Consider the following 21,025-nt stretch of genomic DNA (forward strand, 5'->3'; position numbering starts at 1 on the left):
TCAGGCTCCCCCGTCCCTGGGATTCTCCAGGCAAGAACACTGGAGCCGGTTGCCATTTCCTTCTCCAATGCATGAAAGTGAAAGGAGACTTCTAAGAAAGTCTAATTATTGACACTGACCTATTGGAAGAGCCTGTAATAGTATAAAGGGTTGATTTGCTACTATAAAGAGATGTTTGGCATCAAAGTTGATCGATAAAGCAGAGTTCCCTTTGTGATTAGATGTACCTTCCTCTCTCTTCCCCAGTGTCTCGTACCCTTTCTCCATTTCTAATCTTGCCACTTTTCAGGATCCAGTACAATGGCCTTAATCCCTTTCTTCCTCAGCTGCCAAGGACCAGAACCACCTTTTACTCTGTTTGTTTAGGGATTAACTGGCCAGTGACTTTTCTCATAGTGTTACTTAAGGTCAGCAGCTAATTAGAGGACTGAATGTCTAGGAGGAGTGTCTGCTTAGTTTTTCGCTGTTTGCAGTGCCTGGAACAGTGCTGAGTACCATGATAGACTTTCAGTAAATACTGGTCAGGTAGCTGAGTCAGGAGGGAAGAATGTCTTCTAGTTTCCACACCTTTTTCTTGAATTACGTGTGGATGGTAGTACACCTTGGAGATAATTCTCATTCCCCATCACTGCCAGGAGGATTCCTAATTAAACAAGGCAGACTTGACCAAAACACTCTCAAATCATCCCTGGAAACTATACATACATAAAAAAAGAAAAAAAAAAACTGAAGTCGCTCAGTCGTGTCCAACTGTTTGCGACCCCATGGACACCAGGCTCCTCTGTCCATGGGATTTTCCAGGCAAGAATACTGGAGTGGGTTGCCGTTTCCTTCTCCAGGGAATTCCCGACCCAGGAATCGAACCCAGGTCTCCCACATTGTAGACAGACACTTTTGGTCTGAGCCACCACTTGATCTTAGCCAAAAGGCCAAGAAGTGTAAGTCCTACCCAAAATGAGTGCTCTTGCAACTGAGTCCTATAGGCAAGTATTTATGCCTCATTATCTAGAATTTGATCTCTGTTTAGTAATGAAGATAATTGTAGCTTCCAGAATGAGAAAAGCTAATGCAAATTGTATTTCTGTTGGATTATTTACTCTCCCCTGGAGGCTGTCAAAGGCAATTTAAGGATGATTCTCCTCTGTAAGACATGTATTGCAAGGCTTTGAGAGAAGATGTACAATCCAGTGCCATTGGATGGCATTCTTGAATTAGCTCCTCTTTGAAAACCTACGACTGAAACCTATGACTCAGTGAGCTGAAGGCACTTGGAAGTTAGATCATACACAGCTCACTCTCTCACTCCTGACTTCTTTCTGCTGGCATGAGAGTCAATCTATTTCACAAATCTCTTTGTACAACATCAAATGCCTTTACCAATGACATGCTGATTGCTTTAAAATGAATTAACAAGATATGAAAGATTACTTACAGGGTTTTTCTCCCTCTAAATTAGTTGAACATTATGGTAAATGTACTTTTCCTAAGACTTAATTTTCTTCAGACATACTTGTAATACATCAGTTAAAAAATGTACTTTGTGCAAATAACTGGCTTTAACATTTATATATATTCAAAATATCTGTGTTGTTATTTCCCAGCATATTTTGTTTCACATGTACACAAAAGTGATTATTAGCTTATTAGAATCATCTCTTAGTATTATCTAAAACAAAAATGTTATTTTTAAAAAAAGCCTTCATAAAGATCAACAAAAATTAATGTGTCCCCTTTCTACCATTGCCTCTTCCTTACTCCCCACCCACTCCAGCATTTAAAAATCACTTTATAAATCATCATGGTATAAATGGCTGATGGTTTGATAGATCACTGACCATTTAATTCCATTGAAAATCCCAATGAGGGTATGTGTTAGAAATAACATCTAAGAGGTGCATGCTGAATCTGCTGCTCTCCTACGACATGCCTTAGAAGCAAGGAACAGAAATGTGCGGCTGTTCCAACAAGTGAGATGGTTATCAAGGCTGGGAGGCTTACTCATACGACATTGATTAATAAAGCGTATGTGTAACAGAGAATATAACCAATATTTTATAATAGCTATAAATGGAGCATAACTTTTAAAAATTATGAATCACTGTAGAGTATACCTATAACTTATATAACACATCAACTGTACTTCAGTTAAAAAAAAAAGGTTACTTGGATAAAGGGAAAATTTATGACATACATCGAGGTCAGTAACGTAAGAAGGGTGAAAAAAGGAGGAAATTGTTTTCTGGTTTGGTTATATTCATTTGTTTCTTCATTTATTCAAACTGAGTTTGTTCGCCAAGCATTTAATTTGTATTTTATTGGCAATACAGATAAGCAATCCAAGAAACAAAGATAGATGCCTATGAAATAGTATAGCTATAACTAACATAAACTTATTGATGCAATGGTAGAACTCTGCATGGTATGAAGCAAACAGAGGGAAGAGAGTAGTGAACTCACGCTTTGGACGGTGAGGTTGGGGTGGAGTGATATGGTGAGCTGACTCTTAAAGGATGAATAATTGTGAAGGAGGCATGACACCAGTCAGGATAGAGTCACTCAAAGCATAAATGCTGCTGGTGAAGAGTTGGGGATTCATGAAGAGTCAAGAGTTCCAGATTTATCTGAAAAAAAAAAAAAAATTTTTTTTAAATCATATTGACAAAATTGAATTTGAGATATAAGAGCAGTATCCAATGAGAAAAGTCTCGCAAGTAGTTTGAAATGAGAATACAATTACAGGATGATTTAGGAGGCAGAAAAAGTTACCTAATTTTCTTTATCTTTGGCTGTTGTTTCTCAATACATTTCTTATTCTTTGCCTACCTGCTAAATGCTTATGCCTCTTGAGTTCTTTCCTTTCCATCTTTTCTTACTTGGTACCCGGCATGACTCTGTAGCCACTTGCATTGTGCAAATCCTTCACAGCTTTCTCTCCTGAGCTTCAAACATGGGCCATTACCATTTGGATATCTCATAAGGATCTCAAACTATCATCATAACTTTGTGAAAGTCACTCATTCATGTCTAACTCTTTGCGACCCCATGGACTATACAGTCCATGGAATTCTCCAGGCAAGAATATCAGAGTGGGTTGCCTCGCCCTTCTCCAGGGGATCTTCCCAACCCAGGGATCGAACCCACGTCTCCCCCATTGCAAGTGGATTCTTTACCAGCAGAGCCACTAGGGTAGTGCTAACAGAATACTGACAAACAGCATACTGATAAAAAAGATTTCCCCATCCCTCTACACCTCTCCAGCTCAAGCTTGCTACTTCCTCCTGTGCTTGGTCACCTTGACCACTCAAGCCAGGAACCCGAGAATCATTCTCAATTCTTCTTGTTGTATTCTCTGCAGTTACTGTACTTTCATTCTCTGTGGCTCTGTTCAAGATGATTCACAGAATGTGCATCGCAGCATCACTGTGATGTATGGTTAATTCATTCACGTCTGCTGCTGTGATGCCTCTTCTTTCCCAAGATGGTTACTTCTTTAAGAGCAGAGGCTATATCATATTCATAGTCGGCCCAGACTTCCGTATCCAGCACATATAAGATGATCAATAAAGAGTTGTTGAACCAAGCCCACATAGAAGGGACTAATTACAAGTAAAAAAGGAGTATTGTAGGGGAAGGTATTTGAATATATCCACTCCGGATGTATCAATAGTGGATCTGGCCAGAAAACGGTCTGGGATTGTGTTGGGGGGGAGTCACGCACATGCATACAGGCAAGCAAACATATGTACAGGTGTGTTGGTGGATGTTTGTGTGTTTCCTCCAAGGATGCTACAGTCCAGGAGCAGGAGAGAAATGGCAAATGGTGGGTGTGAGTCAGAGGTTTCAGAGTGGCCTGACAGAGGTGTGTCAGGATTTGCTGTCTCCAGGGTTGAGTGTGGCAGGAGGGGTGTGGACAGAGCAAAGCTGAAGGAGTTCAGGGACAGGTTAAGAAGAGTGTGTTAGCTGCGGGTGGAGAAATGGCAAGGGACTGTCCACCCCCTTAATCCTAGAAAAGGAGTATGGTCCTTTTCCACAGAAGCCAAAGTAGGAGTGACATCACAGACATTAGGTGTCTGGGTGTTGAAATTTTCATGGCTTAGCCGGACCAAGAACCTTAGGCAGTGAGAGGGGAGAACTGGGTGACTTGCAGGTGGGGGATGATCTCTTAATAACAGGGTGGGAAAGAGCTTTGCTGCCTTTCTGAGCTGGGACTTGCAGAGTAATAATCAAAGCCCAGCAGACTGCAAGCCCCATGGTCTGTAGAGAAACCAGCACGTCCTTAGTGAACAGTCACCGCTCTGTGCTGCAGCAACAGTCAGCCCTGGGAGCACAGCCACGGAAGCCAACACCCTGCCCGAGAGATAGAGAGCCGCATGTGGTGAGTCACGGGCTGGAGCTGAGCTGTTCCCCGCAGGCTCCTCCTGTGAGTCAGTAGATGAGGACTGACTCCTTGCATAAAAAGTCCCGAACCAGATGACTTCAGGAAATTATCAGCAGTGTTTGTGGACCAGAGAATCAGAGGGAGACACAACAGGGGCAAAATGAAGACTTGACTCAGCAGAGAAAACAAAGTTGTCTGTTTTGGGGTCTAAGCAGAGTGCTGAACCGACATCATAAGAGATTTTTTTCGAAATACATCATGCACTAGTTTTACAAGGTGATGAGACTATAATAGTCCTAAATTGAGGTGTGTTCAAAACAGGGATTGCCTAGAAAACCTCGGCAAGGTCTTGATGGCCCATTAGAATGCCTCACCCTCCCACTAAGATCTGAAATCCCTTAGCTGAAGGCTCCCTTGACGTGCATATTCCTGGGAGGGTGGTGTGCTAATCCTTATCAATCATTTACATCATAGCCTGACACCACAAATATACCAGGCAAGCCCCACCTGAGAGCCCTTGTCCTCTCTGTTCCTTTTCTCTAGAAGGTTCTGTTCCAGCCACATACAAGGGTTACTCCCTCGCTCTTCACTTCTCCTCAAATATTAGTTTCTCAGTGACATCTTCGGCTACCCGTATAAAAATTATAATAACTCCCACCCCCAAATCTCCCCACTCACCTTTCTTACTTCATTTTTCTTCTTGGCACATTGCAACTTAAAAGGCGGTGCATTTGCTTATTTATTATCTGTCACCATTCATTAGCATGTAAACTTCCTGAAGGCTGAGGTCCTTACTTGTGAACTGCCATGGATTCTGATGGGGACTTCCCTGGTGGTCTAGTGGCTGAGACTCGTTACTCCCAATGCAGGAGGCCTGGGTTCGATCCCTGGTCGGGAAACAGAGCCGACATGCTGCAACTAAGACCCAGCACAGGCACATAGATGAGATGGTTGGATGGCACTACTGACTCAGTGGACAGGAGTCCCAGAGTAGACTCCGGGAGTTGGTTATGGACAGGGAGGCCTGGCATGCTGCAGTCCATGGTGTTGCAAAGAGTCGGACACGACTGAGCGACTGAACTGAACTGAACTGAACTGAACTGATGGATTCTGGTGGCTCAGATGGTAAAGAATCTGCCTGCAATGCAAGAGACCTGATTTTGATTCCTGGGTGGGGAAGATGCCCTGGAGAAGGGAATGGCCACCCACTCCAGTATTCTTGCCTGGAGAATTCCATAGACCTAGGAGCCTGGTGGGCTACAGTCCATGAGGTCGAAGGTCCGACATGACTGAGTGACTAACACACACAAAACGCAGATCACCTAAATAGTGCTTGATCAATTGTAAGCCTTCAGTTTGGCACCCACTCCAGAACTCTTGCTTGGAAAATCCCAAGGATGGAGGAGCCTGGTAGGCTACAGTCCATGGGGTCTCGAAGAGTTGGACATGACTGAGCGACTTTCACTTTTCACTTTCATGCATTGGAGAAGGAAATGGCAACCCACTCCAGTGTTCTTGCCTGGAGAATCCCAGGGGTGGCAGAGCCTGTTGGGCTGCCGTCTATGGGGTCACACAGAGTCGGACACGACTGAAGCGACTTAGCAGCAGCAGCAGTTTATACTAGTTGAATGTGTGAACGAAAGAATAGCAAATATATTTTCAAGGTTATTTTGGAGGAAAGGGTGTGTGTGTGAGAGAGAGTGTGTACATGTAAAATGAAAAGAGAAGAGACTAATATTCCTGGAAGGATGTAAATCTCACCAAACTGAGGTGGGGGTGTACTGGAAGGTCTCCAATACCGTGGACAACCTCCCCCCACCACACAAATTTATCCCAGACAAGCCTGCTAGGGCTTCTAGAACCATGTCAAGTTGGAGGAGTTCAGAGGCCAGTGGAGAGTGTTTCTGTGTTCTTCCCCTTCTTTGAGACTCCCTTCCTTACAGGAGGGACAAAGTGCAAAACCATAAACCACATGGAAAATCCCTTTTCCCTCTGGAGATGAACAAAGCTAGCATTCATTCCCAGAGCTTGGCACTTGGGAATGTTGGTTTTATCTCCCCACCTACGTTTTCTGAAAAACATCCCAGAATAAATCTCTAGCTTTGATTTCACCTTAGGGTTTGTTTATAAGAATTCTTGGAAAGATAAGGGAAGTGGCTGGGGAATAAGGGTGGAGAGTTTGGTTGCTAATAGTAGCACTGAAGTGGTGCCCATCGCCTGTGAGATGCGAACTGTAGGGCTTATGGGCAGTACAGGAGTGTTTACTGAGAGTGTCAGACATGTTGACCCAAATGTGACTAATGAGCCTCCGGAGGAAGACCCACCAAAAAAAAACCCCTCAGAAGACAGAAAAGAATACTGGTTTCTCAGCAGTTACCTCAGTCATTTGAACATGAACAAGTAACATTCTTGCATATCAAGAAAAAGTGAGAAAGAAGTGATATAATGGCTTTGGAAAAGGTGGATGTAAAATACTGGCTTTGAAGTTCTTTTCAAAGCAGTCCAATGGATGATTATAAATGCTTTAGCAAAGAGAAGCAGAATTTCAAAAATAAACAATTTCCATGTTAAAGAGAAAGCAAGGATTCAAAGAAATTAACTCATTTTGATTTACTTTCCGAACTAACCTTGGTGCTTTTAAAAATTATTGTACCATGCAGTGACTTGTTAAGTATCAATTTCCAAAATCTGTAATTGATTTACTTGTTATAAAATGATTAGAGAACATTTAAAGTTATTTAGTAATGATGTTATTATTATTATTATTTTTAATGATGTTATTTACTTGCATTTTTGGCATCCCCTCGGGTGGAAAAGGAGGCTTGATTCCAGTGGGGGAGGCAAACGGTGCCAGAGGGTGAACTTGTCCAAGGGAGGGTGTGACCTTGTGAAGGTCATTTGCACAAATTACACAGAAGAAATATTGAGAATCACTGCTCTGCTGAGCAAAAGTTGCTGCTGCTGCTGCTAAGTCGCTTCAGTTGTGTCCGACTCTGTGCGACCCCATGGACGGCAGCCCACAAGGCTCCCCCGTCCCTGGGATTCTCCAGGCAAGAACACTGGAGTGGGTTGCCATTTCCTTCTCCAGTGCATGAAAGTGAAAAGTGAAAGTGAAGTCGCTCAGTCGTGTCCGACTCTCAGCGACCCCATGGACTGCGGCCTTCCAGGCTCCTCCATCCATGCGATTTTCCAGGCAAGAGGACTGGAGTGGGGTGCCATTGGATATTGTTATTCTTGAATCCCAGATTTGATATTATGAATGCAAATTGTTTTTATGGAGTAACTTTATAACAAAAATAATCAAAAGTCTCTTAATATAAATAACAACCTAGTTAACTCACTTACATCTATATGTGCCCAGGGAATTGGAAAGTTGAAACAGTCATTCAGCTGTCATGTCCCTGGTGCCTGAGCATTTTAGAAAAGTGTTCTTAAAGCTGTTTTGCCTGAACTGTAACTTTTTTTTTTTTTTTGGTTTGTTTTTGCAGTGGACCTAGTTTGAGTTTCAGACTTCCTTGGTGGCTCAGACAATAAAGAATCTGCCTGCAATGCAGGAGATCCAGGTTCGAATCCTGGGTTGAGCAGATCCCCTGGAGAAGGGAAAGGCTATCCTCTCCAGTATTCTTGCCTGGAGAATTCCATGGACCGAGGACCCTGGTGGGCTACAGTCCATGGGGTTGCAGGGAGTTAGATGTGACTCAGCGACTAACACTTTCACTTAGTTTGAGTTTTATCACCTTCTCTAGCTCCCATTTAGAGATTTTATTAGATAGAAATGTGTTCAAACATTACCAAACCAGGTAAGCAAAACTTAGTTACAAAAAATACAATAGGAAAGAATCTGCTCCTGATATTTTAAATGACCACAGTAACCCTTACCAGCTTGTCTGAAAACATTTGTGGTTAAAGATTTTTTTGTTAAAACGTAATATTTATTATGAATATTACTGTATGCCCTTGGACCTCTGGTAACATTATTTTAGGTGAACTTCTCAATTTCTACTGAAACAGTATCTGAATGAGTCATACCTTTGGAGAGAGAGTCACGCCCATTTCATGCAGAATCAGCTACAATAAAGGTAAGTCAGCCAATAAAGACTTCTTGTGACTAATTCTTCTGTGAGTACAAAAGAAGAGAGTGTATCCTTGTTCTTCTTTCTTAACTTTAGGATTAGAACATTGAAGTAATCAGTAAATTTATGACAAGTCAGGCAGAACAGTACTACAAGGAAAACTAAAGAGTTGAACAGAGTAAAATAGTGTGAGAGCTCACATGGAGAGTTGTTTTATGATTCATAAAGTGCCATTGTGAGTTTCCATTGTTTGGACCTTGAAATTTCAGTAATTAGAATCTCAAGTCCATAGAGTTTGATTTACTGTTCTTTATACCTGCGATTTTCCCTTTAGAAGTGTGAATAAGCCACCTAAAACCAAACACACACACATAAAAAAAAAGAGGAAGATTTTTATTCTAAGGCTTTCAGGACTAAAAAGATGATGGGATTTCTAAGGAACATTTTGCTTACTTTTATTTCTAGAGAGGATGTGTTAGGTCAGTTGGTCAGAATATGAAACCTGTGTCTTGGATTTGCCCTGGGTGGTCCTAATGTAGAGGTAGAGGCCCACATATGTGATTTCGCAGGTAAATGTCCCTGCAGGAAACTCCACCTCCTGACCTATGACCTTATGATAATGAAATTTTATTTTGTTTTCTAAGTCAGCAGATATTTAAGTATTTAAGATACATACTTCAAGGAGGAGAACAAAGCATTTTCTGTGATTTATACTTTGCCGTGAATTAATTTATCAAATAATTAAAAACTTGATTAACTAGTTATGATCACATTTTAAAGGAAATAGGAAGTAATTATGAAAACCTTTATTGTTGTATCCGACTCTTTGTGACCCCATGAACTGCAGCGTGCCAGGCTTCCCTGTCCTTCACTATCTCCCATATTATATTCTGGAAATAAGGTAATACAATATGCAAAGGTAAAGACAGTTTAACTTCCTTCTATTTTATGTTGAGTCAACTGGCTTTTGTAAATAAAATTCATTTTCAACTGGCACCATAAATCCTGTAAAATTTTAAAGTGAGATAATTTTCTTCATACAGTAATTACTATTCTAACATGTCTCCTACTGGAGGTTGGGTCAGTAGCAGCATTCTTTTTATGCTGATTTTCAAGTATAACTACTTTTTTTTCCACCTAAAGCTACCTGGCTGCCCTGTTCTATTTGGTGGAAATGACATAGTTAGAACTCTTAACAGGAAAAAAAGGCCTCTATTCTGTCCTTTTAAGGAAGCCCAGCTGAAAAATTCCAGTGATCTGGTGATTCTCATCACTTTGGCTACAAGATCACAATTTGATATGAATGAATTCATCTCTATTTGCTTGTGTATTCAGAGGAATTTCTAGAGCCATGTAGGGTAGACAGGACAGGCTCTGTGGTTAAGGCGAAAGATTAGGGAAAAAGAAATAGTGCACTCACAATTTGGAGTCACAAGAAGAGAATTGGCTTAGTTAGTTCCTAACTCTACCTTTGATCAATAGATTACTTTTCAGCCTGTTTGAGCATCTGTAAAACAGGATTTTGGGTCAGATAATCTAGAAGTTTTGAGTTTGTATGGTTTCAGTGGCTTTGGATGTCACCCTCATAACTTTCTGAGTTTAGTTTATTTTGAAGATTGAAAAAAAATTCTTTTATGTCAGATCTTCATGAGTACTTCTATTAATATGTCCTAAGGGTGTTCTGTTTTGTGTGTGTGTGTGTGTGTGGTACAGGGGATCTATTTCCCTGACTAGTGATCGAACCTAGGCCCCCTGCATTGGGAATGTGGAGTCTTAGCCACTGGACCTAAGTACATTCTTATTACTTCTTGACAGAAACTTTATGAAGTAGAGTCTGTTACTCTCTCCATAAGAATAGTCCAGAGATGTGTGAAAAGTTGAAGTAACTTGCCAAAGACACACAACTAGTAAGTGATGAAGCTGGGATTTAAACTCAAGTAGTTTATCTCCAAAACCTGAACTCTTAACCATTAACTTAAACACACAATTGAAAACAAAGCAAAAACGTTTTAAGTTTATCTTTTGTTAGTTATAACAAGGCTTATAATAAGTTTTAACTTGTAACTTCCTAATAAGTTTTGATTTTTCACCACTAGCAGATTTTCTTTGCTTGACAACTCATAGTTTCCTACCAAAATATTCAACATCTCCCGACTTGTTCTTTCAGTGAAGACATCCTTCCCTAACCAAGGTTGGCAAAGTGGTAATAGCGTACATTGGCTTGTTCTGGAAGCCCTGGGAGAGTCTTTGATCCCTAGAATAGAAGGCCTTATGTCATCCCGACAACATATGCCTTTGTTGTTAGTTTGCAAGTTGAAAGAATATTCAAAGACCAACACAAAGAGGGCCCACAAAAGTGTGTACAGAAAGAGTGGCTAGTTAGAAAATCAGCTTAGATTTCAACCACTAGTAGCCATAAATATCTTCTGAGGAAGAATCCATAGCAGTTTATAACAACTGAGAAGAAGGGGAAGATACGGAAAAATATTGTCAAAAGGGTTGGACTAAGGGTTTATTATATATTAAAAATTTTTTTACATACAAAAAGTTGTACATAATTAATATATACCACTTGATGAGTTTGAGATAAGTCTAAACCCATGAAACCATTATCATAATCTATACCATAAACTTATGTGTCACCTTCAAAAGTTTCCTCGTACACTCTTTATTACTGTTACTTTGTGCATGTGACAAGAACACTTAACGTAAGACTTACCCTCTTAATAAAATTTAAAGTATACAGTACAGAGTTGGTAAGTATAAGCTTTATGCTACACATCAGTCTGTAGAACTTATTCATCTGGTACAACCGAAACTTTGTACCCATTGACTAATATCTTCATTTCCTGTTACACGTGTTTTTACTAATCAAAAGTTGTTGGTGTCCGCCCTGGATAAGTATAATTAAGATTAGTTAAAAAAAGGTTGGTCAAACAAGGCCTCTTCATTGTGTCTTACTGAAAGAAATTTAAGTGGAAAATCTAGGTGATTATTTCTTTTTAATTATGCATCTAGAGAGCAGATTCCTTGTATGGAGAAACTTTGTGTCTGCAGCACCACTGAGCATTAGTATTTGGTCCATGGGTCTAAGAATGAAAAGACACCGCTTCAGCTCTACCAAGCTACATGGTTACTGGTGGCAGACACATGTGCTGTGGTGCATGTGTATATGTGTGTGTGTGTGTGTATGTATGTTTCTCCTAGTAGTTAGGACCATAACAGTCAGTACTAGTGAGTAGGACATGAAAGGCATGACTAAGTTAATCTCACATTTTGTGTTTAAATACCCAATTTTGGTTTAGTAACAATGCCTTCTTGCAGGAGCAGAAACTATATCATTATGCCATTTACATAAATCCAGGATTACCTGATTCTGTACTGCTTTATAATTAAGAAAGTTCTTTGCAATCCTCTTTTGATTATGAAAGAATATAAATATTTCCTCTACCTTCTACAGAAATGAGGACATACTTATTCAGTATCAATAGTTTGCTTTTATCATAATTTGATGCTCTGTTTTTATACAAAATTTATTGTTTGCTAACTTAATAGTGACAAATTCAGCCCACGGAAAACATCAGGGATATTCTGAGGCATAAAATTAAAAATAAGGTGGTCCCATATCCTTCATGGGAATAAAGGTATAAGCAGAATTGGCTTTAAGTAGTAAATATTTGCTGTAGTTGTTTAAAATGTGTTGTTTCCCACAAATCATGGAAACACTGAGGTGGAAGGACTCATTTAAAGTTATTATTTTAAAAAAACAAAAACCAAGTTCACAGATAACAGAGCAAGACTGGTGATTGCCAGAGGTGAAGTGGTTGGGAGATGGGCAAAATGGGTGGAAGCAGAAGGTACAAACTTCTAGCTATAAAATAAATAACTGCTGGGGATGTAAGGTACAGCAGGGTCATATAGTTAGCAGTATTGAACTGCATATTTAAAAGTTGCTAAGAGTAAACCTTAAAAGTCCTCACCTCAGAAAAAAGATTTTTTTGTATGGTGAAGGATATTAACTAGACTTATTATAATAATTTTGCACTATACATAAATATCAAATAAAAAGTTTAACATATAAAAGTATTTTTATATCTAGATGCATGTCAAATTACCTCTTCTGTTAAAATGTGTTATCAAAGTAATTTTTAAGGAGTTTATTGGGAAAGAGGTTCCATGACCTCCAGGTAGCTTGTTTCTGTTATTAAATGTGGAGGAAAGCTGCTTACTGTGACCTGAAAAATAAACTCACATAGCCGTCAAAATAGTGGCAAATCAAGTACATGCATTCTTTCATCTGTGCCTACCTTTTTATTTCTCTACCTGTATCTTTCAGTCATAGTATATATGTGCCAACATTGTACTGCTTCTTTAATCTTTAGAATTATATTTGGATTTATGATTTTTATTTTATAATTTTTATTGTTTTCTTTCCAATTTTTCATGTTCTAGTTAAAGTCTTAGATCTGAAAATAAACAGATTATTCTGACAAGCTAATAAATATTAATATTGCTGAATGATAGAGACCAACTTTTACATTTGTGTCACTTATTCTGTGATCTTAAGGAAGTTACTTTGATTCTCTGAGTTTCTGTTTTTGTGGCTGTAATCTCAAAGTCACCATAAGAGATAAACTAGAATATAACGCTGTCTGGTAGACCTCAAAAGTGTCACTCTTCCTTTTTTGGTAACTGTATCCTTTTACACTTTAGACCATCATTATGTTGAGTTTTAACTATACCTGCATTGTGCTTAGATTTTTTTGTTTGTTTTGCATTTGTTTAAAAAAATTAAAAAAGGCAATATATAAAAGAAAAAGAAAGCAAAGACACCAACCTGTGGAATGGCCTGTGTCTTGTCTTGGAGGGGATCATGGTGAACTCTGGATCAGGCAAAGCAGAAGGAATCTCAGTATTCTTTGTGGAAGATGTGTTGTTTCTGGCACCTGGAATTTAAATGATTACCTTCTTTTCTCATCAAATATCCCCCTTATGTAAAAATAAGATCTCAAGACTATGTTGTTGAGCAAGCGCTAAATCATGTGATCTCTGATTCACAATTACTCTTATAGACTCAGTAAAGGAGTTGAGAAAATACTGGATTGCCAATAACAGGAAGGAAAGATCCTTAACTTTTACTTAATTGCTAGTTGTTTCTTAATCACCAGTTACATCGAAGCTAGTCAGTTGAATGTATTCATTTACACCTTACTTGACTTTTGAAAATTAGATAAGAGAAACTGATCTTGCTGTTTTTATTCCTTCACTTTCCTATGGGTAAGAGGAACTGGTGATGTTTTTGGAATTTACCTGCACGGTTTTCGTTTTCCTGGGGTTGATCTAGGACATCTGAGTTAAGCCATCCACTTTTCTTCACTCAACATTCACTCGAATCCAGTTTCTGCTCACCTTACCCCAGGTCCAGGTTGAATTGTCTGTATTTAAAAATGAGGAGGGTCAGCGAAATCAAGATGTCAGGCTCTGAAGGGACTTGTTTTGTGGTATCCCTTTAAAGGAAGACATAAAAATTACAGACATTTGTTGTTGTTCAGTTACTAAGTTGTTTCTGACTCTTTTGTGACCCCGTGGACTGTAGCCCACCAGGCTCCTCTGTCCATGGGATTTTCCAGGTGAGAATACTGGAGTGGGTTGCCATTTCCTTTTCCAAGGGATCTTCCTAACCTGGGGATCAAACCTGTGTCTCCTATTTGGCAGGCAGATTCTTTGCCACTGAGCCATCTCAGACATTTACTGGCAGACGGACTCACTGCAGGGGCTAATGGCTGTCACCAAAGTCATGGTACATTTTTGTCATCATGTTAGGCTGGAAACCTTACCTTCTCCTTCTCCACCTTTTCTCTCTTGAGTCTTCATAGGGTGTTAACATTTTTGCCTGAGAGACCATTCCAAATTACCCAATAGATCATAAATGAGTTAAATCATCCAGTTAATAAAAATCTGCCCTGACCTCATCCAACATCTATTTCCACCTGAAGAAGAGATCCCAAGTCCCCGTGTACTTCCTGTTGGGGAGGATTCAGAAAAAGTGTCAGCTTTAAAAAAAGAAAAAGGAAAAATACTGATAAAAATACACATGCAATCACTTTCTTACATCATATTTGTTAATAGTTATTAACTGCAGAGAATAGTTCAGTTTTTGCTAAATGGTTACCGAAGTACTCATAAATTTGTTGCCAAACAGTTTTATTATAACAATGTTACCACTCTATAAGTTTTAATATATACTGTTTACAATTTATAATACATCAAGTAAAAAGATAGTTTTTAAAGAGTTTTTCTGCTTAAAACATTTTTTATTTTTAGTGAAAAAATACAGATACATTTTTGCTTTGAATTTAATTTTACATGGCAGATTAAAATTATAGGTCCTCTTAGATAAGAGTGATCTACTTTTGTTTCAAAACTCCCCTGATTTCACTTTCCCCCTTACTTCGCTTTACTACTGTGGCATAGTTTTCTCTGTAGTTTGGCAGTGCAGCAAAATCCCCATTTCATGATTCGGATTTTAAGAGGAAATATTAGAATACCTTGAGGATCCTGAAAACACTTCTGAACTTGGAACAAGGGTTGTTCTGATTATTAGTTTAATTCTCACGCATAAACAGAGTCACAGGTCAGCTCTGTGGGTTCTAGACCCCAGAGCAAGCTTCTGTTGAGAATAGGTCCCGGAGGTAACAGCAAGGCGACTTCCTCAGGACCTGCAAGGCTGCTCCAAAGGGTCTAGTTCCTCTCAGCTCAAGGTGGCACCCTGCAGACCTTGTTGCTACAGCAACCTTGTCTTGGAAGAAGTGATTGCCTGTGCTTCTTGGGCTTTCTGGTAGTCATGACACCAGGGAGAGGGAAGAATGCTAGATGTAAGGATATTTTAGGGGGTCTCCTCCCCACCAGGAATCCTCAGGACTGCACCCTTCTGGGTTAAAACACAAACACTTTATACTTTGCCTTTCATCTGAAAACAAATATAGATTTGAATATGGCAAAAACCAGAAAAGAGTATTTTATATACAATTAGAGATAATAGAGCCAAATAATGACCTTGTAAAGACTCAGCGAAGACAATAATATTAATTAATAAGAGGTAGGATGCTCTCTATGGGCTAAAGGATGAGGACCTTGAATGATCAGAAATGACTTGAAGAACTACATTGTCATCAGGGTAACACACGTGAAATGACATATTCTAAGCCGTCACTAACCTAACATGGTTATACTCAAGGATTAAATTGTGGTAGCAGCTTCATTTAAAAGGAGTGAGGCTTAATAAAATTAAGTTACTCATAATCTCTTTCTATATCCCTTTTTGACCTGAAACACGGCATATAATACGCATTCACAAATTTCACTATGTGTTACTCTAGTCAGAGGCCTCTTTTGCTTGTGAGAAAAGCCATATTTTGTATTCCTAGGAAGTCTGTAGACATTGTTAACATGATAAATATCACTACATGTCATATGTAAGTTACATCTACCTACTAACATTTAAAAAATGAGTAATTTTCAAAGACTATTAACACAGGATTGCTATTATTGAGAAGTGTAGGGAGGGGCTTAATGTAAAATATTTTCTTTAGGTAGATCCTTTCAAGGTGATTTAAAAAAACACAAAAATATTTACACCATACTGAACTTTCCTAAATTTCCTATGATACTTCTATTTCAAAACTGTCTTATTGTGAGAGTATGAAGAATATAGATGCAGCAAGTTTAATGTGTAAACCAATACCCTTAGCATGAGCAAAAGATGTCCCTAGGGTCTCCCAACACCAAGAAGATGGAAGAAGTTCAAATGCAATTATTTTCTTTTCCCCAAGCAGCTCAAAATGCTTTAGCGGAGACTTTATGATTCTTACATCATTACTAATGATGTAAGCAAAGGTGAAAAATTCAAGAACTGGGGGTCTTGACTCCAAGTCCTTAATCCACTAAAACACACTGCATTTTTTCCTAAAAATTATTAGGAAAATTTCCCACTGAATATGATCTTAAGATATTTCAGAAAACATTTAAGATCTGCTAGGACTTGAATTTGAGAAGAGTGACCACACATCCAGTGTGGGGATATAAACTAGACAATTTAGACTGTAATCATGACCAGTTTATGAAAGAGTAGCAAATAAGTGCCAAATCAGACCAATACTGTGAGATTTGCTGTGCTATTTTGAATAATTTGGTTCAAGTATCCGTATTTGGCCAGTATATAATTCCAGTTCACTCTGCTTATATCAGACGGGAAGAAGGATCTTCTGTAAAGATCTTACTGCCTGATCCTCGTAGCTCTGTAGGACCATGTAGGTTGCTAGTAATACTAGGAATCGGACAAATCACTCTTTCTGTCACTATCACATTTTGCGTGAGAAGTGGATCAAAAACGGCAGCGGGAGGTTGCACAAGGGAACCAGAAGAAGCCGAGTAAGTCTCCGTTACCAGATAGCTACCATGCTGCAAAGGGTCAGCGATGGAAATGGCGGGCTGGAGGACAGAGCTGGAAGCAGACAGTGCAGATGCCCCCTGGCTGCCTGACAAAGTCTGGTGCCTAACAGACTCTGACTGCTGGACTTGTACATGTTGGTCACAGGCGTCAACCCTAGAACTGCTGTCTTTGGTAGGCGACTGAGAGTTTTTGGTTTCTTCATCCATCCCGAGGCTTATCTCGGCCAGCTTTTTAAATTTGGGGCCGAGGGAGTCCAAGAAGCTCTCGTCAAAATCGTCGGCAATAAAACTGCAACAACCCAGGGAGCCGACGGGAGAACTGGGGGCCTCGATTCCTTCATTATCATAGATCAGCAAGCAGTCATTTGCTTCCTGGCCATCGTCTTCATCTGCACAGGCAAATGCTTTCTAAAGGTGGAGACAAGAGGAGAAAATGAACTGTAAGAGACACTCAGGGGAAGGATGTAATACCTTTCATAGAACTCAACGTTTGATCGTGACTGTGTGATTGAGGTAATCCATCGAAGTCATGTATGGATGTGAGAGTTGGACCATGAGGAAGGCTGAATGCCAAAGAATTGATGCTTTTGAATTGCAGTGCTGGAGAAGACTCTTGAGAGTCCTTTGCACAGCAAGGAGATCAAACCAGTCAATTCTAAAGGAAATCAACCCTGGATATTCACTGGAAGGGCTGATCTTGAAGCTGAAGCTCTTTGGCCACATGATGCGAAAAACCAACTCACTGGAAAAAACCCTGATGCTGGGAAAGATTGAGGGCAGGAGAAGGGGGCGACAGAGGATGAGATGGTTGGATGGCATCACTGACTCAATGGACATGAGTTTGAGCAAAATCAGGGAGAGAGTGATGGACAGGGAAGCCTGGCATGCTGCAATTCATGGGGTCCCAAAGAGTAGGATACGACTCATCGATTGAACAGCAACAACAACGATAGAAGTAAGGTCATACTCCATATCAGCAATCTTGTTACAGAAGTTATCTGTGTTTGGAGAATGATGAAATTGATATTTCTTCAAACTTGAGTCTGTTGTAGGCTCATATTTGAACTCTTGAGTTTTAAGATTTGCACTGACATGGACTTAGCCAAACAGAGCAAGTGTGCGGAGCCTGGAGGTTATTTGCTGGGCCATCTGTGAAGATCCCTGTGTGTGCTTGGGTTACTGCAGGTCATTGTGTGGGGCAGGGTGCAGGCTTCCTCACCATCTGAGGCAGCTCTCACCAGCCTGGGGCCTTGGCCAAGACACTGTAACCCTTGTGAGAGTCTGACCCCTAACTGGGAGTCTGATCCTTTCTGTCAGTCTGTCCTCAAACACTGTGTCAGCCTTCATCTGCTTGGCCACAAGGCCAAATGCCATCACTTATAGCTCTGATAGCAAAGGTGTAGGTGAGATCCATTCTAGTGATGCACCAACCAGGAGGCAAGCTACCCGCTTCCCAGCGTCCTCTCTGTCCTTACACCCCTGTCCCTTTGAAGATTCTCTGCTTCCTGACACTTTGCCTCATCTTGGACCGCATCCCTTGTTTCCCTTTTTATGTTTGGGTCATTAATGTTTCTTCAGCACTTTTGGACATGGACTCCTTGACAATGTGAAGAATACTATAACCCTCTCGGAAAAATGTATGCCGATGTATTCTGACATACTTTATGCTACAGGAAATGAGAAATAACTGCTTTGTATGTCTAAAGAGGATGCCGCTGATCTGAAAAGCAAAGGGTTTTGTTTTTTGCTGTTATCTCAGTGGGAGGAATGAGGTGCCATGTTCTCTCATTTTGTGTCTACCCATCCCTTCTTTCTTTTGACCAGTAGCCGGATTTTGGCAGCCACCTTAGGTTATCCTTGTTATTTTTAACAAGGAGCCTTTACCTCTTTTTTCTTGTCTTAAAAAGCTGCAAAAGAACCGAAGTGCAAAACCAAAGTTCAGTCAAGTAGAAAGCTCTCTAATGTAAACAAGACAACAAAGCCACAGAGTTTTCCATCAGATTACCTGAGAAAAGTAGGAGTCCAGGAATTTCATGTTTATCGCCCCTTCCCCAAAGTCCTTGTTGGTTCCTCCCGTGGAATGCCTTGTTCTCATCGTCCCAGACTGCCCCATGGAAAAGTTGCTCAGACCAGCGGTTGCTCCGAACCCTGCAGCACCCCCAGATCCTGCAGCTGCTCCAAGCCTAGTGGTCAGTTCCATTCCCGAAGCTCCTTCTACCACCGTCCCTCCAGCATATGTATTTGTACAGACTTCTAAAAACAGGGGAGAAAGTGCTGTAACATCTCATGCTGTGATTTGTTTTGTTTTGTTTTTTACTGATCTTTGATATCCAAGAGCACATGCCAAGTAAAGCCAGCATGTGGGAGAAAATACAATTTTATGACTCGAGGTGAGAAGAACGCCCCACAGTCTGTAATGTGAGAGTAACAGAGGAGGTGAGGGAGTAACAGAGGGTATTGTTTTCAGAGAGGTATTGTCTCTGAAAACATATCAATTAAAAAAATAAAGAAGATTTTCAGTGACAACAGCCAGAAATGGAAAAATATAAATGAAATATTCATCGCACAGCCATGGAAGGCTTCTAATGTGATGCTTGTTTTCAGGAAAAAAGTTGTAATTTAGCTGTCATACTGGCTCAATATGGAAACCAAAGAGGAGACATACATAATGTAATCATGCAAATTAGCCAATGCTAATTAGGTGTCTTAGTGTCTGATGAAAATTTAATGAGCTGTGACTATTCTGCCTGTTACCTTTACTCTGCATTTTCATGGATAGCTGTTTTTCCTAGAGAATTCAAAATATTGTTTTCGTGATGTAATGGGAGAAGCAAATAAGGATTAAGGTAGCTGATAAAGACAGATAGTTACATTTTGGGGGCGATCTTATGTAGATTTTTCAGGCTGGACATTTAAAAACAATCTATTGCTAAGCATGGAATTAAGAACAATTTGAATATTAGGCATTAGATCTTATTGTTCTATAGGCTTCCCAGGTAGTGCTAGTGATAAAGAATGTGCCTGCCAATGCAGGAGACATAGGGGATTTGGGTTCAACTGAAGCAACTACCGCACAGTTGCACTCGTCTCACATGCTAGTAAAGTAATGCTCAAAATTCTCCAAGCCAGGCTTCAACAATATGTGAACCGTGAACTCCCTGATGTTCAAGCTGGTGTTAGAAAAGGCAGAGGAACCAGAGATCAAATTGCCAACATCCGCTGGATCATGGAAAAAGCAAGAGTTCCAGAAAAACATCTATTTCTGCTTTATTGACTCTGCCAAAGCCTTTGACTGTGTGGATCACAATAAACTGTGGAAAATTCTGAGAGAGGTGGGAATACCAGACCACCTGACCTGCCTCTTGAGAAATCTGTATGCAGGTCAGGAACCAACAGTTAGAATTGGACATGGAACAACAGACTGGTTCCAAACAGGAAAAGGAGTGCGTCAAGGCTGTATATTGTTACCCTGCTTATTTAACTTATATGCAGAGTACATCATGAGAAATGCTGGACTGGAAGAAACACAAGCTGGAATCAAGATTGCTGGGAGAAATATCAATAACCTCAGATATGCAGATGACACCACCCTTATGGCAGAAAGTGAAGAGGAGCTAAAAAGCCTCTTGATGAAAGTGAAAGAGGAGAGCAAAAAAATTGGCTTAAAGCTCAACATTCAGAAAACGAAGATCATGGCATCCTGTCCTGTCACTTCATGGGAAGTAGATGGGGAAACAGTGGAAACAGTGTCAGACTTTATTTCCTGGGACTCCAAAATCACTGCAGATGGTGACTGCAGCCATGAAATTAAAAGACTCTTACTCCTTGGAAGGAAAGTTATGACCAACCTAGATAGTATATTCAAAAGCAGAGACATTACTTTGCCGACTAAGGTTCATCTAGTCAAGGCTATGGTTTTTCCTGTGGTCATGTATGGATATGAGAGTTGGACTGTGAAGAAGGCTGAGTGCCGAAGTATTGAGGCTTTTGAACTGTGGTGTTGGAGAAGACTCTTGAGAGTCCCTTGGACTGCAAGGAGATCCAACCAGTCCATTCTGAAGGAGATCAGCCCTGGGATTTCTTTGGAAGGAATGATGCTAAAGCTGAAACTCCAGTACTTTGG

The 21,025-nt window shown here is 40.1% G+C and overlaps 1 protein-coding gene and 1 long non-coding RNA gene across 3 annotated transcripts in view; both read right to left on the reverse strand.

The window, feature by feature from the left end:
• LOC102183378 lies at positions 859-14,068 on the reverse strand. The gene is made up of 3 exons (XR_001917153.1): positions 13,762-14,068; positions 8,408-13,397; positions 859-2,621 (listed from the first exon to the last, which is right to left on the reverse strand). It is a non-coding gene; the product is annotated as an uncharacterized LOC102183378 (long non-coding RNA).
• DSG3 (desmoglein 3) overlaps positions 15,218-21,025 on the reverse strand; it is a 33,588-nt gene continuing 27,780 nt past the window's right edge. Inside the window, exons 15-16 of one of the 2 annotated variants that reach the window (XM_018039431.1) lie at positions 18,908-19,152; positions 15,218-17,310 (exon numbers count right to left, since the gene is read on the reverse strand). In XM_018039431.1, the coding sequence (XP_017894920.1) occupies positions 16,690-17,310; positions 18,908-19,152 (866 nt within the window). In that variant the 3' untranslated portion in view covers positions 15,218-16,689. Of the gene's footprint in view, positions 17,311-18,907; positions 19,156-21,025 lie in introns of both variants that reach the window. The other variant, XM_005697014.3, reaches the window with a different exon arrangement.

The sequence above is a fragment of the Capra hircus genome, chromosome 24, assembly GCF_001704415.2.
Source record: "Capra hircus breed San Clemente chromosome 24, ASM170441v1, whole genome shotgun sequence".
In the NCBI taxonomy this organism is placed as follows: Eukaryota; Metazoa; Chordata; class Mammalia; order Artiodactyla; family Bovidae; genus Capra; species Capra hircus.